This window comes from Haliotis rubra, unplaced genomic scaffold (genome assembly GCF_003918875.1).
Source record: "Haliotis rubra isolate DU_JTF1 unplaced genomic scaffold, ASM391887v1 Scf4, whole genome shotgun sequence".
Classification (NCBI taxonomy): Eukaryota; Metazoa; Mollusca; class Gastropoda; order Lepetellida; family Haliotidae; genus Haliotis; species Haliotis rubra.
In genome coordinates, this window is record NW_025767079.1 from 85,423 (window position 1) to 104,572 (window position 19,150).

General features: G+C 42.0%; 1 protein-coding gene across 1 annotated transcript; it reads left to right on the forward strand.

The window, feature by feature from the left end:
- The first annotated feature begins 13,695 nt into the window (after nt 1-13,695).
- On the forward strand, nt 13,696-17,661 carry LOC124287263 (proteasome subunit beta type-6-like). Its single transcript, XM_046723765.1, has 6 exons — nt 13,696-13,850; nt 14,861-14,928; nt 15,530-15,661; nt 15,783-15,912; nt 16,741-16,885; nt 17,415-17,661. The coding sequence occupies exons 1-6, from the start codon at nt 13,749-13,751 to the stop codon at nt 17,543-17,545; spliced, it is 708 nt and encodes a 235-aa protein (XP_046579721.1). The 5' UTR covers nt 13,696-13,748; the 3' UTR covers nt 17,546-17,661.
- The last annotated feature ends 1,489 nt before the right edge of the window (nt 17,662-19,150 follow it).

Here is a 19,150-nt window from a genome sequence, read left to right on the forward strand (position 1 = left end):
TAGTCACTTCATCTACTTATAACAACAAAGACAGATTACCCACTGATGAAGCAGAAATGCAGATGTAGGGATTACATGGAAAGGAACAAGAGAGAGATTAAGCTGAGTTGGATGGCTTCATGTTATAACTTAAGGCGGATCTTTCATGTTATCAAGCTGAGGATGGTGACTTTATGTTATTGAGCTGAGAAGGATGGCGTCATGTTATTGAGCTGAGGAGGATGACTTCATGTTATTAAGCTGAGAAGGATGACGTCATGTTGTTGAGCTGAGGATGACTTCATGTTATTGAGCTGAGAAGGATGACTTCATGTTATTGAGCTGAGAAGGATGACTTCATGTTACTGAGCTGAGAAGGATAGCTTCATGTTATTGAGCTGAGATGGATGACTTCATGTTATTGAGCTGAGAAGGATGACGTCATGTTATTGAGCTGAGGATGATGACATCATGTTATTGAGCTGCGAGGGATGACTTCAAGTTATTGAGCTGAGAAGGATGACGTCATGTTATTGAGCTGAGGAGGATGACGTCATGTTGTTGAGCTGAGGATGACTTCATGTTATTGAGCTGAGAAGGATGACTTCATGTTATTGAGCTGAGAAGGATGACGTCATGTTATTGAGCTGAGGAGGATGACTTCATGTTATTAAGCTGAGAAGGATGACGTCATGTTGTTGAGCTGAGGATGACTTCATGTTATTGAGCTGAGAAGGATGAATTCATGTTATTGAGCTGAGGAGGATGACGTCATGTTGTTGAGCTGAGAAGGATGACTTCATGTTATTGAGCTGAGGATGATGACTTCATGTTATTGAGCTGAGAGGGATGACTTCATGTTATTGAGCTGAGGAGGATGACTTCAAGTTATTAAGCTGAGAAGGATGACGTCATGTTATTGAGCTGAGAAGGATGACTTCATGTTATTGATCTGAGAAGGATGACGTCATGTTATTGAGCTGAGAAGGATGACGTCATGTTGTTGAGCTGAGGATGACTTCATGTTATTGAGCTGAGAAGGATGACTTCATGTTATTGAGCTGAGAAGGATGACGTCATGTTATTGAGCTGAGAAGGAAGACGTCATGTTGTTGAGCTGAGAAGGATGACGTCATGTTGTTGAGCTGAGGATGACTTCATGTTATTGAGCTGAGAAGGATGAATTCATGTTATTGAGCTGAGAAGGATGACGTCATGTTATTGAGCTGAGGAGGATGACTTCATGTTATTAAGCTGAGAAGGATGACGTCATGTTGTTGAGCTGAGGATGACTTCATGTTATTGAGCTGAGAAGGATGAATTCATGTTATTGAGCTGAGAAGGATGACTTCATGTTATTGAGCTGAGAAGGATGACTTCATGTTACTCGGCTGAGGAGGATGGCTTCATGTTATTGAGCTGAGAAGAATGATTTCATGTTATGAAGCTGAGAAGGATGACTTTGTTTTTGAGCTGAGATGGATGGCTTCGTGTTATTAAGGTGAGAAGGATGACTTTGTTATTAAGCTGAGAAGAATGACTCCATGTTATGAAGCTGAGAAGGATGACTTTGTTATTAAGTGAGAAGGATGACTTCTTGTTATTAAGTTGAGAAGGATGACAATGGAGATGTATTGTATGTAATGGGGTATATGCGCTGATCGGACCTAACAGAAGTAAAACTAATTTTAAAGAGATTAAAGTAACCATGGTATAAATATGGTATAAATGCATGACGAACGAAGCATAATTATATCACCACTGTTGGTTTAAGGAATTTGGGCTCTTGACGCAGAAAGGAAAACCACAGGTGCTACATTATGCAATGTATTGAGAAATGCCACTGAAGCATAAGCATCCACAAGAGAGACCGCACGACTCAGGCTCATCTTCAACGACGTCTAAAAAGAGACATCATATATGCATGTGTACTATGATGCAGTAACCAGTTTCGAACAAACCGATATCCACGTCCTACCATCATTTCACTCTGCCAGTAGCACCGTCTACCGACACGGGAGGAAGACGATTCCTGCACTTGAGCAATTCAGCTTTACAAAACCGGGACTGAGGAGACGCTGACATACTGTACATTGTACATCGTAGCAAGGCAAACACATTGCAGACGAGCAAATATGCAAGGTTGAATGCCAGAGACACATTGTAGAAAGTCAGACATACACTGTAGGAGGGCAGACATACATTGTGCACAGACGGGCAAAATACACTGTAGGAGGGGAAATATACATTGTAGGAGGGCAAATATACATTGTAGGAGGGCAAATATACATTGTAGGAGGGAAAACACACATTGTAGGAGGGCAAATATACATTGTAGGAGGGCAAATATACATTGTAGGAGGGCAAATATACATTGTAGGAGGGAAAACACACATTGTAGGAGGGCAAACACACATTGTAGGAGGGCAAATATACATTGTAGGAGGCCAAACACTAATTTTAGGAGGGCAAATATACATTGTAGGAGGAGGGCAAACACACATTGTAGGAGGAGGCCAAACACACATTGTAGGAGGTGGGCAAACACACATTGTAGGAGGAGGGCAAACACAAATGGTGAGGGCAAATATACATTGTAGAAGGAAGGCAAACACACATTGTAGGATGGAATATATACATTGTTGGTGGAGGGCAAATATACATTGCAGAAGGAAGGCAAACACACATTGTAGGAGGGCAAATATACATTGTAGGAGGAGGGCAAATATACATGTAGGAGGACAAATATACATTGTAGAAAGGCATACATACATTTTAGTAGGACAAATATACAATGTTGTAGGAGAGACACACATTTACAGAAGGAGCGCAAACACACATTGTAGCAGGGCAAACATACATTGTAACAAGGCAAACATACATTTTTGTCAGGACAATCACTTTGTTGGACGGCAAACACACACATTGCGTCAAGACAATCACTTTGTTGGACGGCAAACACACATTGTGTCAGGACAATCACTTTGTTGGACGGCAAACACACACATTGTGTCAAGACAATCACTTTGTTGGACGGCCAACACACATTATGTCAAGACAATCACTTTGTTGGACGGCAAACACACATTATGTCAGGACAATCACTTTGTTGGACGGCAAACACACACATTGTGTCAAGACAATCACTTTGTTGGACGGCCAACACACATTATGTCAGGACAATCACTTTGTTGGACGGCAAACACACATTGTGTCAGGACAATCACTTTGTTGGACGGCAAACACACACATTGTGTCAAGACAATCACTTTGTTGGACGGCAAACACACATTATGTCAGGACAAACACTTTGTTGGACGGCAAACACACACATTGTGTCAAGACAATCACTTTGTTGGACGGCAAACACACATTATGTCAAGACAATCACTTTGTTGGACGGCAAACACACATTATGTCAGGACAAACACTTTGTTGGACGGCAAACACACATTATGTCAAGACAATCACTTTGTTGGACGGCAAACACACATTATGTCAGGACAATCACTTTGTTGGACGGCAAACACACACATTGCGTCAAGACAATCACTTTGTTGGACGACAAACACACATTGTGTCAGGACAATCACTTTGTTGGACGGCAAACACACATTATGTCAAGACAATCACTTTGTTGGACGGCAAACACACATTATGTCAAGACAATCACTTTGTTGGACGGCCAACATACATTGTAGTCAGGCTAGACACGGATTCTCGCAGGTTAGACATGCACTGTAGGAGTAGGAAACACATTTTGCCGCAGAGAACAAAACACAGACATTACAATAACGCTTGAGGGGAATCAGCTACAGGGTCATATAACAGAGTAGGGAGATGATATCGGTTGCCTGGCAGGGTGCCTGAACGGATAGCTGAATTTACACTATAGTGGAAAGAGCATTTTGATTAAAGTCGTTTGGTTTTATCTGCCTCTTAACGGGGTGAGTTAGTACCCGTTTCTTTTCGCTCTATTTAGCAGCGTTAAACTAAACCAGTGCTCAAAAGAAACTATACACCGCAAAATATTACAGAAAAATTCACAAAAACAAAAATGAAGTGATAAACTCATACTGAGCCATGTCACACACGTACAGACACATCCGTTCAGGAAACAAACGGCGAAACAAGTCAACGAATCGCCAAACGTCGCAGAAAATCCAAGGAGAACATGGTATTCGAGCACGTCGCCTCTACCGCGGATTGGAGCTGACTCTTCAAAACCGACGTCGTCGATTGATATGGGCCAGGCGAGTTCGACGTTGGCAGATGCGTGATTGGCGACGTCTGACGTTCACCGACGACAGTAAATTTTGCCTGTACAGTAATGACTCCTGGTTTACAGACGAGTAGGTCAAAGTTTAGTTTAACGCCGAATTGCGTTCAGCAAGTCCTACTGTATGGTGTGGGGAGAGATATGCGGCCATCTCAAAATGAGACTTGTGATTATTCATGAATGCTCGAAGATACAGGGATGACGTTTTGCGACTAGTTGTGTTGCCATCTATCCAGCAACAACCACGTGGCATTGTCAGCCAACATTGTATCGCAATTGTAACGCAAGGCCTCAAACAGCAAGACTGACAAACGACTTTCTGCATAACGCTAACATCGTAGTTTTGCTCTGGCCAGCATGTTCTCCCGACATGAATCCGATAGAACCCTTATGGGACTACCTGAATCGACAAATCAGAAGACTACAAGCGCCACCTGTCACCGCTCCACAACTGGAACAATGTCTCCTATATATACTGAGTCAAAAAAGAAACTTCACAAAATGTAATTTGAAAAATAATGAATAATTTTTCTCTGATGATACATCTATGTATCCGAAATGGGATCCCTATCTTTCGACTCTACAAAAACGTTAGCAAAACCCACTCAAACCCATCCATTCGTCGTGCAAATGACGTTATTGCCAAATCAGGTTTTGCACGTGCAGTCGATCACGTGATCTTCGCATCGAAGTTTTCTTCATATGCACGTGTTTGCATTGGCCTCAAGAATTGAAAAAAACACTTTTAAACCACAGTTCTAACGGTACTTGAAATGCCACGATTGTCAAATGTGCAACGTGAACGTGCCGTTGGCATGTTGCGAGCGGGAAGATCAGTTATTGACGTCACAAGAGCAATGGGATGCAGCCGTCGTACTGTGTATGACTTGCGAGGTCGTCTACAACAAACTGGCACCACTTCTGATCGCCCAAGGTCGGGTCGTCCACGTGTGACGTCACGAGCAGAAGACCGTCAAATCGTCGTACGTCAACTACGTGACAGATTTCTGCCGGCTACACGAACCAGGGCTGAGATGTTTAGAGGTCGACTGTCCTCACAGACCATTCGAAATCGGTTGCGGGCTGCCAATCTCCATTCTCGACGTCCATATCGTGGGCCAATATTGACGCCGTTTCATCAACGTCAACGTCTGCTGTGGGCCCAACGTCACCTCCGATGGACCCAGAGAGACTGGAATCGAGTCGTCTTTAGCGATGAATCCAGGCTTACCCTCAGATTCGCGGACGGCAGGCATAGAGTCTGGAGACGACGTCGTGAACGGTATGCCCAATGTTGTGTACAGGAAGTCGACAGATTCTGGGGCGGAAGTTGCATGGTGTGGGGTGCTTTCTGTGGGAACCACCGTTCCCGACTTCTAGCTGGTCATCCGTGGAAACCTCACAGCTGCTGCTTACCGCGACCAGGTGCTCACCCCTGAACTCGTTCCTTTCATGGCGGCTCATGGCCCAGGTCTACAGTTCCAGCATGATAATGCTCGGCCGCATACCGCGATGTTGACACGAAATTTCCTTCAAAACGCTGGAATCAACGTCATGGACTGGCCATCGAGGTCCCCTGACCTTAATCCAATTGAGCACGTTTGGGATGCACTTGGGAGAAGGCTTCGTGGTCTGAGGAACCAACCTCAGAATTTGCAGGAACTTGGCGCTGCCTTGCAATGGCGCAGAATCCCCAACCACGTGTTCACAAGCATCAGGCAGTCGATGAGGAGATGGTGTTTGGCAGTGGTGAATGCGCGGGGCGGCCATACACGATATTGAACTGAGAAATTTCGCATTTTTATTCTTGTGACTTGACATTCTGTATATCCATATTTTGGAACGGCGGTGTAGCCTCATGGAACTGATTATGGCACTGTCAGTGTATCGAGTACATCACACAGATCTCAGCAATGAAATAATAACAATTTAACCATCTTACCATCTCTTGTTCTTTTATTGTGCCCTGAAGAAAGAATGTGCAGTTTCTTTTTTGACTCAGTATATGAATGGCAACGTGCCAAGCCTAGCGTCATTCCTCGTCTTACGACATCAATGCGTCGACGTGTTTTGGCGTGTATTAAAGCCAATGGTGGTCACACTCACTAGTGATTGAACATTTGATGACATTTTGCAGAAAGAAGCGTCTTGTTGATCTGTGTAAAAGTTCAGACTATGATACCACATGTCTTCCAGTGTTAGTCAAACGGTACTTTCGACTTTGTATGAAATGATTTTGTGTACACTTGCTGTAGAATTGAATACTCTTTTGAAATTAAAACAGATGTTTATCTATAGATGTTTATGTTTCTTTTCAGGTATGATCAAACACTGTATACTTTCTTTTGAGCACTAGTATATCACCGCGCCTGTATATGACCAGGACTGGCTCGGGCAAACAAGTGACTGAAAGTATGAGCTCCTGGGGCCCGTTTCACAAAGCGATCGTAGCTACGACTGTCGTAAGTCTATATTAAAGAATGGGAGTTCCGATCACCGTAGCGCTACGACTGTCGTAAGTCTATGTTAGAGAATGGGAGGTACGATCACCGTAGCGCTACGACTGTCGTAAGTCTATGTTAGAGAATGGGAGGTACGATCACCGTAGCGCTACGATCGCTTTGCGAAACGGGGCCATGTGTTCGGATAATAGGGGTGGTTCTATGAGTGAGTAGAATTCCGTTTACAGGTATTGGATGGGTTCTGGCAAGTACTGGTTGTAAGGAACTGTTTGTGGGATCAGCTCACATGATGCCTTGTCGACATCACACTTTACCTGGTACTCAGTTCAAAAGGCTTCTTGGATATGGGTTGACCAGTCATCTTAGGCGTCGAAATTCATGGTTCAGATTGTGTTATGATTATTGCTTCGTCAGCGCTATAATGTGATTGAGTGAATGAGATTAGTTTTACGCCTCACTCAGCAATATTCCAGTTATATGGCGGCGGTCTCAAAAATTATCGAGTCTGGACGTGACAATCCAGTGTTCAACTACATGAGCATCGATCTACGCAAGTGGGATACTATGACATGTGTCAAGAAAGTCAGCGAGCCTGACAGACATGGGTTACTGAAGATCAATTCTAACCCGGATCTTCACGGGTCAGCGCTATAATGTGGTGATGCTTTTGTTCATCTTACAATACACTTGTCCAAAGGGCACCTGTTATTGGCTATTCAGTGCAAAAAGCTACCCAAATGGGCAAATGTTAATGTCTTTCCATCCAATGCTCTATTCGATGAGAAACCTGCGAAACTTTAATCATACACTATACACCTTCTATAGCTTAACTTACGCGAGGCATTGACACTGATACCAAGCTATGAAGTCAAAATTAGCCAAACTCAGTCAGGTATGTTGAAAACAAATCTATGAAGGAATTTTAGATTTATATGAGATTCTGTGTGTTTCCACAGTTTGTAGTTGAATGCGGTGTGTCATGATATTCCTTCCTGGTTGTCAAGAAATGGCTTTTGGAATTAGAGTGAGTGAGTGACTTTGCCATTTTAAGAAATATTCAGGAAATTGGGCTGCACACATTGTGTCATTTTGAAGCTCTCCGAAGCTGGTTCAGTTGCATTTGTTATAACTCAACGTGAACATTTGAATATTCCTCCTATTTTATTTTTCCTTTTCTAAATATTACATGTGGTCAAAAGACGGTATTCGTTAACTCCCTTGCCTTAACTCCGCACAGTATTTCGCGTGAAGCTTCACACATTGCGTGTAGTCTTTAGGATATACCCAATCAAGAGTAGCGTCCCTTGTCCAAAAGGGAGGTAAGTGTGTTAAGCAAAGTGAACAGGATTCAAAGTTACTTCCCTTTGACCATCGACAACACGGGTTATCACATTCAGCGAGTCACCGACTTATATGTAACAGGATTAAACCGGTAGAACCCGAAGGAAACTGAATTTATCGGTGTGCGTCCATGACACTGCACCCGCGTCCACCAAACACATTTTCCTTAAAGCACGAAACACTCAGGTTAGTGCATGAAACCTTTTATGCATCTTTGACTTGTTGATCTTCATCTTGAGCTCCTCCCAAGATTGTGACACAGTCGTTGAGGCGAATACATCGTTGCTGAATGAGCTTGAACATAAATCCACCCAAGGTGGTATATCAAACAAAGAATGTATGGAGTAACCCTTGATTCAGTTGACAAGGAAGACATTATCAACTGAGGTGGGAATGCTGTTGAAAACAGGAGGAAGCGATATTCGCCAACCGGGAAATTGCGGAAGGTAATAAGTACTTGATGGAACGGGCTCGGTCACGTCCCCTGCCCTGGAAATAAAAGGGATCAGAAGTTCCGGTCACATCAAACAATACATTATAGTTATCAGGACACTTGCCATAAACTTTAATCATGCAGTACACTCACCCCACTAACATCTGCTTCAATTCAGTCACACAAAACACAAATCCAAGGGCATTTCCAATAACCTGGTCATACAATACACCAAACCTTGGGGAAACAAACAAACAAGTCGTGTTTTGCTGTGATGGTACAATACACTCATCCCAGGGACACCTGCAAAGCAAGGGAATGGGAACCTGTTGAAAGTTATCGTCCCATGAAGTCAGAGACACCATGCATCCTTTGTTACTACAGGTGAACCAACCCTTATAGCCTTGTCTGTTTACGGTCAAGCGACACAACCGACAAAGGAACACAGAAACCTGAATTGCCAAAGGACAACAGTCAGTAGAACGGCCTACAGTGAGTAAGTGAGTGAGTATGTTGAGGTTTACGTCGGTTTTGGTAATATTCAATCAATATCACAGCGGGGGACACCAGAAATGGGCTTCACACATTCTACTCATGTAGGGAATCGAACCCGGGTATTCGGCTCGACGAGGAACGCTTTGACCACAAGGCTACCCCGCCATTCCTAAAGGAAGCTTATAGGAATTCCTCATCCTTCCGTATGCTGTACAATAAAGGAGGTTAATACGTTATGCCTGTTTGTTGTTTACACGTAGCAACCAGCAAGTTTAAAATTGTATGACGGCAGTCTATAAATAATCGAGTCTGGACCAGACAGTCCTGTGATTGACGTCTATCTCTGTAACTGGGTTAGGTTTGCATGCATCAAACAGGTCAGTGAACTAATGCACAATGGTTGGTTGGTTGGTTTGTTGTTTACGTCCCAATCAGTAATATTCCAGCTATTTGGCGGCGGTCTGTGAATAATCGAGTCTGAACCAGACAATCCAGTGATCAACAACATGAGCATCGATCTCATCGGGAAACATAGAGAATACTACACGAGGTCTCATTACATACGAATTATACGAAACGAGTGTCCTTCCTATGGTATCTGACCGAGCGAAAGCGAGGTCAGATAACATAGGAAGGTCACGAGTTTCGTATAATTCGTATGTAATGAGACCGATTGTGGTATTTTATTTATTACCCACGTCTTACATGCATTTAAATTGACAAAATAGCGTATTTTTGTTATGTTTTTGGTTTCAAACCGAAACCGGTTTCATAAAGAGGTTGCGGAAGAGTTTTGTACTGTAGTACAATATTTGCATGACGTCACACTAAGGACGTCACTGCCATGGTAACCGACGTCACGATGCATGTCAGTTGTCATCGCCTCGTACAGCCTCCTACAGTAAACTACTCCGTTGCACCTCGTTTCTTGGTTTCCAGTTGCTTCATTCGGCTAACATCACTGGTGGAAACATTGCGTTTATGTTTTTCGACAGATATAATGTCTCAGTTCGACTCACAATTAAACAGCGACACGGCAACGTTCGCAATGTCTACATTCCCACAATGCATTTAAGTTGTAGAATGAATGAATTCACGTGTTTGTTATGAATGAAAAAATAGTTACGTCAGAATGTGACCTAATTGAGAGGTCATCGGTTATCCAATCAAATCGTTAGAATTTCAGGTCAAGTCGTTACGACACAGGTCAACGCGATACGACACTCGTGTGACGTACGAGATTAATATGCAACTACCCATACGTTGACCACGTGGGTAATAAAATGAGTTATGTGTCAACCGAGTCAGCGAGCCTAACCACCCGATCCCGTTAGTCGCCTCTTACGACAAGCATGGGTTCTTGAAGACCAATTCCAACCTGGATCTTCACGGGTGTTATTCGGGTAATTATTTCTCCTTACTATTTCGATAAATAACCAAGACCCATTCATCACCGTACTTGTTTGTCTCAGCTCTTCGCGTTCACGGAAAAGCTCAAGGCCATGAATGGTTTGCTGATGCATTTCTTTTTTTTAAAATATATTTTCTAAATACATTTTGCTTTCAGCGGTGTCACGCGAAGCTTAGCCAAAGATCAAAGAATATTTTTGGTTCAAAACAGCCTAATCGCTCCATCTGCCTCATGATAAATATGTATTCGAATATCCCTGACACGTGTTCACTCCCAGGTGTATCTGCATGTCAACTGGTTTCGTTTCTTTGTTACTCTGGTTAAGATGCGATTAAATTAGATCGATTATTTACAGGCAGTCGTGGATTAAATAAAATATCTCATGTTTTTTGCTACTGTGTTAAACAAAAAGCAAATGAATTATAATGAGAGTTACTGAAAAATAAATGTTCACATGGAGAATTCATTACTTCAACGCCAGACTATTGGACAGACTCGGGATTTTATGCCCGCTTCACACGTTTTTGGCAAGAATTCAAAGTGATTGAGTTTAGTTTGTTAGTGTTATAGACAAAGTGGGTATGGTTTTATGCCGCTTTTAGCAATGTTCCAGCAATATCACGACGGGGAACACCAGAAATGGGCTTCACATATTATACACATGTGGTGAGTCGAACCCAGGTCTTTGACGTGACGAGCGAACGCTTTAACCACTGGGCGGCTACCCCACCGCCCCACAAGAATTCAAAGATGTGAGATGTCCTTTTAAAAAATTGTAATTTTTTTTTACAAATAAATGTTTATATTTAGTTTTTATGTTAACGAATAATGCTCATAACGTCATGCCACAGACATGAATATGATGTATTAATTATCCCTGCATAAACCTGGCAAATTCAAGGTAGATGTAATGGCGTAAAGCTTACTTGTATTACACTGGCAGACAAAAGAAGGCGCCCATTTTGTTGACAAAACATGAAACAACTAAAGACGTGTTATTCAATTTATTTATTTCATACGGACATCGTCGTTGTGGTTTGCCAAGGACATAACCTAAGTTTCGCCATTAGACCAAGATTTATGACCAATCTTAGTTTTAATAATTACTCTAGACACGAGAAATGTCAAAGTCAACCCATATTGTTATATATCCTTGACACCTTCAGAGGCAGAGGTGAATATTATTCAGTTATTCTGCCTTAGTCTTTGTCAGGTAATCCGAGTGTTCCCACCAGTAATTGACACAGATAAAAAGTCATTAACTGCACATCAAGTGAAGTAAGTGAGTTTGATTTTACGCCGCTTTTAGCAATATTCCAGCAATATCACGGCGGGGGACACCAGAAATGGGCTTCACACATTGTACCCATGTGGGGAATCGAACCTGGGTCTTCGGCATGACGAGCGAACGCTTTAACCACTAGCCTACCCCGCCGCCCCACGTCAAGTGAATGACAAGACTGACTGACTGAGTTTGGTTTTTTCGCCGCTTTTAGCATATATTCCAGCAATATCACGGCGGGGGACACCAGAAATGGGCTTCACTCATTGTACCCATGTGGGAATTCGAACCCAGGTCTTCGGCGTGACGAGCCAACGCTTTAACCACTGGGCTACCCCACCACCCCTGAATGACAAGAAGTACACTGGTATAGGATGTCTACGATAAAACTGGTGACAAGGATGGAGAAGCAATTGTTATGATAGATGCATATTGTCTGAACAGATAGGGGTCGTTGCTGTTTTTAATAATTCATTTAACTGAGAAAAAAAACCACTTTAATTCTTGTATACTGAAGTACATGATTGCACATACACATTTACACACACGCAAGCTGGAATGTTTCAGTCGGCCGAATGAGCAAGGATTGAAGGGGATTCCCGATCGTTGTCAAACAGGTCGAAATCCTTGCTGGTCCGAAACTCAGCTTATTGTGTTGCTGCATGATGCTTACTGCATACCTGCCAACTCTCACGCATTTGGCTTGAGTGAGTTTAGTTTTATGCCGCACTCAGCTACTAGTATATTTAAATGATTAAGTTTGGTCTAGACAATCCAGTGATCAACATCATGAGCATCGATTTACGCAGTTGGGATACGATGACATGTGTCAACCAAGTCAGCGAGCCTGACCACCCGATCCCGTTAGTCGCCTCTTACGACAAACATAGGTTGTTGAAGATCAATTCTAACCTGGATCTTCACGGGTCGCATTTGGCTTGAGATTCACGCATGTATTACTCAAGTCACGCTCTCAAACTGCTAAAACTCATGCCAAACTGCTTTCATAAGAAAAAGAAATCAGTTAAAATCACACAAGTAGGTCTGAATACATCGACTTTCTGAAATGAAAAAAAGGATACTATTCCCAGGAAGACAAGAACGACTGAGTTTACCTCGGGAAATAGCGGATACTATAGCCCAGAAGTAATGAAAGACGGAATGTTAATTACAGATAATAGTGCTGGGCCTGGATTTTCGAAGCTCTCTTAGCGCTAAGATAGTCGTAAGTGCCATTCATTAACATTAACTTACGACTATCTTAGCGCTAAGAGAGCTTCGAAAATCTAGGCCCTGGTTCGTACTGATAAAAGATGGAGTGTGTAAGCGAAGAATAACGGATACTATTACCGGTACGAATTGAAAGATGAAATGCTGCACGAGGATAAACAGATATTATTATTGGTAAGAAGAGATCGATCATTATAATAATGTTTCTATTCACAAAACGTTGCGATCATACCAAGCGAATAGTTTAACATTGTTGTTTGTATAATTGTTGATTATGACTTCTGTTCATTTATTTCCTTAAAAACAATCGTACTCAAGTCGGCTTCAGAGCTTCTGGTGAAATCCTTTTTGCAGGAAACTGTCTCAAACCCATTTCATTGAGTTTTATACATCACTGTGTTAACAAAGCTAACAAAAACATAAAAATTATTTAAAATGTGTTTATGAATTTTTCAAACAGATATTGCACTTTAGAATATAGGCATTGACAAATGACTGAATAGGATCACCGGAAAATTTAATTGTGCTTTATTCTGAAACCCTCTGGAAAAGTAAGCGTTTTCATTGAATTTAGCTGTTGATCAATCATCCAATATTCGCAAAATTAGAGAATATATTAAGAAAGTGAACGAAAAACCCAACATTTCTACAGATGTAACATGTACCACAAAATATCTGTTTCCATTTATTTTTCGAGTAAGGAAATATCTAATTTTCATGTTGCATTCATTTATCAGTGGTTTTACTTCATAACGGGCGAGCAATGCAAGATGAACGCTGCGTGGAGCTTTGCATGAAGTTACGTCCCTTGCACCCAAGTCCAGTAACAAACAAAAATGGCTGCAACCATGATGACCAGCAAGTTTGGTGCAGGGTCTTCTTCTGCCGTTAACGGCGACTTAACTCCAGATTGGTTGAACGCAGAACTTACAACTGGTGTAAGTATATAAAGGGACAGGACACATCTGTTAAACGCAGTTGTATGCTCATAATATCAGTGATATGACTCGTCATCGCCAATTCACATGCTCGCTCCAGAGATCTCCGTTACCCTCATCGTGCATTGTCATTTTCCTGGTGTTTGGTCATATTGACAAGATTCTTATCGTTGGGAAAATGTTAAACGTGCTATGTGATCAAGAATACAAAATGTGCCTTTTAGGTTTATACCGTTTTTCTGTCTTGCAGGGTCTTATTGTAATCTGCTCAAGACAACATTATTGCATGTTGTGCCTTTCATTTTCGTGCCTCATCAATACTTGAAGTTTTGTGTTAGCGTTGGGTAAAAAGTACCGCTAACTCTATCCTAAGTTTTTCGATTTCGATAACATTTTCTTTGAGGCACACCTTTGGGCTTTACAATGATTGGGGTTTAAAATCTCTTTCAATATAAAACCCTTCACAGTCCTTACGTTGAAGCACCTCATGCAAGTAAAAAATCCCCTTTCATATTCTTGGTAAGGTTAAAGGTACCCCTTTAACATCCTTAGCATGCTTAGGTTAGTTGAGTTTGAGTTTGGCTTAGCTAACTGTTTGTTTATCAAATCAATGTAAATTGGGAGAATCATACATCTTAATGACTTTCAACACAGAAATGTGAATATTGTACATGTATGCTTATCGATGTAAACATTCAGATGACGATCACTGGTGAAAAGAGCACTGATTATTGGGGATATCACCTGAGGTTCCGTGAATAGTTGTTGCCAAATTAGATTCTCAATGCATGCTAATTAGCCTATCTTAAGTTCTAGCTGATTGGCAAATTCTATGAAATGCTATTCCTGATTGGTCAGTCTGAGGTTTCAAATTGAATTGATGAGTTAAGTAACCCAAAATGTTACCTTGTGTACCAAAAAAGTAGTAGGAATAATTAAAATTCTTTTCCCCACCTCCGCATCAAAAACAGCATGTTTATCTCCTTAATAATCTTCTTCTTGTTTTTCAGACAACAATAGCAGCAGTTGAGTTCGATGGGGGAGTGGTGATTGGAGCCGACTCCAGAACAACTACAGGGTAATGGTTAACTTTGGCATATTTTGTACAGTAACAAAAACAGTGGTATAGTGGGTTAGACTTGGGTTGGTACAAAATGAAGCCCATTTCTAGTGTACCCACAATGATGTTGCTCGAATATTGCCAAACATGCTAAAAGCAGCAATAAACCTCACTCGGTCACAGAAACCGTGAAATTAAACTGTGTTTCCTATTGTTATGCTTTCATGATCTTCATTGACATTCATAAATGTAAAGTGAGTGAGTGAGTTTAGTTTTACGCCGCACTCAGCAATATTCCAGCGATATGGCGGCGGTACGTAAATAATCGAGTCTGGACCAGACAATCCAGTGATCAACAACATGAGCATCGATCTGCGCAATTGGGAACCGATGACGTGTCAACCAAGTCAGCAAGCCTGACCACCCGATCCCATTAGTCGCCTCTTACGACAAGCATTGTTGCCTTTTGTGGCAAGTGGGTTGCTGAAGACCTATTCTACCCGGCAAGCATTGGGTCATAAATGTAAAGACATTACTTTTACAATCAGTTCAAGGTATTAGGATACTGATGAAAACATATGAAGTGGTTCTTTTAATGTTCATGGTTTGCTTGTTTCAGATCATACATTGCCAACAGAGTGACTGATAAGTTGACAAAGGTGACGGACTATATCTACTGCTGCCGATCTGGTTCTGCAGCTGACACACAAGCTGTTGCAGACATCGTCAACTACCATCTCAACTTCTACAAGTGGGTCTTGATTAATGTCATTTCACAAGTTTGTAGATTTTTTGTTTTCCAATAATTGACATTATAATTCCCCGTCAAATTATTCCGAGATGTGTATAAAATATTTTATATTTTCTGTCAGAATGGAGATGGGCGAGGAGCCTGAGGTGAAGACAGCAGCCAATGTATTCCGAGACCTCTGTTATGAACACCGGGACAACCTCACAGCAGGCATCATCGTCGGGGGCTGGGACAAGCGAGGAGGGGGACAGGTGATGACCCTTACTTAATATTAACTCAGAATAACTGCCATCATTTCAAAATAAGGACTCGGACTCTTTGGACTTCAGTCTTAAAATGAATTGTAAACCAAAGTCAGTGTGTTCTTTATTCTGATTGGTTGAAAAACATCATCGAATGGTATTCGATTCCAGGAAATTGCAAGACTATTCACTGTGTATTGACACATACAAATATCGCACACAATTGTATTGTTGCGTCGTCAGCAGTGGTGACGTCATTAAAATGATATTGTGACGTAAAGTTGGAATGACGTCACAAATGAGCTGTTCCAGATGCTACCATGGGAACCAGCAGAAACGGACAGCTGATGACACTTCACTGCTGTACCCGTACTCCATGTCAATGAGTGCAGACCGTAAAACCCATGTGGGCCTTTTGGTCTACTTTTGTGTTTATCTCCTAAATAATATACATCAAAGTTGGGTCAGAAAAACGTTACTGATATTACCTCCGCACATTAACATTGAAACTGTAAATCTAATATTACATGCAATTAGTTTGATTTTTTCATGAACCTTTATATAACATTAGGTATGTGGACACTTGCTTTGCGAAAATGTCATTAAAATGATATGATCATTGTGACAGTCTACAACAGGGCTGTGAGTGAATAAAGATTGATTGATTGGTAGCCTAGTGGTTACCAGGGTTCGATTCCCCACATAAGTACAATTTCTGGAATATTGCCAAAAGCGGCGTAAAACCATACCCACTTTGTCTACAACACCCACATTTCATACATGCTGTTAACGTTTTGACTGCAAAGTGATTGTTTGTTTGTGTGGTACTGTTTGCAGGTGTTTTCTATTCCCCTTGGTGGTATGCTGGTGAGACAACCGTTTGCTATCGGTGGATCAGGCAGTACCTATCTATATGGCTACGTTGACTCTCAGTTTAAAGTTGGACTCTCCAAGGAGGAATGTCTGCAGTTTGTAGCAAACGGTAAGCAGTCTGACACTTTGGCCACTGGTCTCAAACCTGAGGCTAGTACAATTGCTTCTTGTCAAGTACGATAAGTAATACTAGTCCACATGCTATGACAAAGATCTCCTGAAAATAATGACAAATATGAGCCCTAGGATACAGCACCAGCAGCAATTTCCAGAAACTTTGACCACATTAACTGTAACTGCTGACCTTGGCCTGTATTATAAGCAATGGCCTGTGACATCAGGGTACATTAACTTGCAATCACCCAGTACCAACAGTGATTAGCTATCTCTAGCTTTTGGTGTCTAACTGAAAGTGGCACAAACTGTCAGTAACTACAATGCGCTACCGGCTGTTGGTAGCTTTAAAAAAAGATACACAAGCAGTTTGTAGCTGGCTAATAAATAGTTTGAATAATTGAGTAATTCATGAAATGCTTCACTTTGATTGCTGATAGAAATCAATGTTTAGCTCTTGTTTATCGTCATAATTATACTGTATGCTATGTTGATGTTTATATATGATGTTTATATACTTCCAGCTTTGTCACTTGCCATGAACAGAGACGGTTCCAGCGGTGGCATCGTCCGCCTGGCCGCCATCACGAAGGACGGAACAGAGAGGTTCACACTAACAGGGGATCAGATCCCCAAGTTCTATGAGGGCCATTGATCTACATCTCTAACTTAAGTCTGTATCATAATTTCATACATGTCAGCTTGTCCATGTTGTTCTTGAGAAGAGCTTTGTGCTTCGGTTATAATCTGAGATAAAACACTGTGACGTCATTGATGAGTTTGTTGATTATTTTACTGTGGGTTCTGACATGGTGGTGTCGCTGACTCAATGAGGGTATAGGTCCACAGCAAACTCTGGTGTTGTGAGAGGTGAGGGCGCTGGAGTAGCCTAGTGGTGAAAGCATGAATCCAGGAGACCCTGGTTTCAGTTCCCTAAATGGTTACAATGTGAAGCCCATTTCTGGTGTCGCCACACTCCTATTGCTGAAATAATGCTTAATGGGGGGTAAAACTAAATTCATTCACTCCCTTATCCCTTCATACTTCAGGGGGCAGTGGGGTAGATTGATGGTTAAAGCGTCTGCTCGTCACCTGAAGACCCGGGTTTGATTCCCCACGTGGGCACAATGTGTGAAGTCCATTTTTGGTGTCCCAGCCCTAATATTGCTGGAATATTGCTAAAAGCAGCGTAAAATCATACTCACTCACTCATGCTTCAGCAACATGACAAAGTTCTTCTTGGCAGACTCGCACACTGTGAGTTTACTGAATGGATTGAGTGGTCAGACTTGTTGACATGTCAAGGAAGCGTTGGCTTTTTTAATGATATCAGTCACTGGATTGTTTGGTCCAGGTTGCCACCATGTACCTTCAAAAGTGCTGAGTGCGGCATCAGACACCAAACTGACAAATGTGTTGCTGGGCGAGAGTTGCTAAGGAGCAGTCCACTAATTACAAGGGTTGTCTGACCTGGCAGTAAGGCAGCCATGATTTAGGCATATGGAGAACACTGCCTCCAAGTGGGATATCCATGTAAAATGGTATCTGTGGAATTTCAAAATAACACGTGACGCACGCACGCACACACTCTGCTCGAGAGGACATCAGTTTTCCAGGAGTCCATAAGAATCACACTCTCCTCCCCCCAAGGTCAGAACATTAATGAGGAACATTATGCTAATCTGCCTTGGCGGCAAATCGCGGCAAAATGTTGCTGAAAACTCACCAGCAGGAGAAGTCACCTGTACCCAAATGTGTTGTGATCGTGGCTGCTATGCTCGACTGTGGATATGAACACATTGAAAATCCTAGGATTCACCAATTTTATCAACGTCGCCTACCGCAAAACCAATACTTCTCTCAAACTGTGTTGACCCGTGAACTTTCGTGTTAGAATTGGTCTTCGGTGAGTGACAGGATCAGGGTGGTCACTGGTCACTCTCGCTGACGTGGTTGACACATATAATCCTATCCCAATTGTGTAGATTGATGCTCATGCTGTTGATCACATGGTTGTCTGGTCCAGACTCGATTATTCACAGACCGCCGCCATATAGCTGGAATACTCCGGATTGTGGAGTTTTACAACGAACAATATAAAAACAAACGGTGATTGCTACGCTACCAGGAGAAATCTACAAAAGCATTGGGATCCAGGCACCCGAGCATCGTCAGCAGATGTGTGTGGAATAATGTTGAAAAATAATCAGCAAAGAGCTTCATCAACGGAGTCCACAAGATATTCTCAGAACTGTCAAAC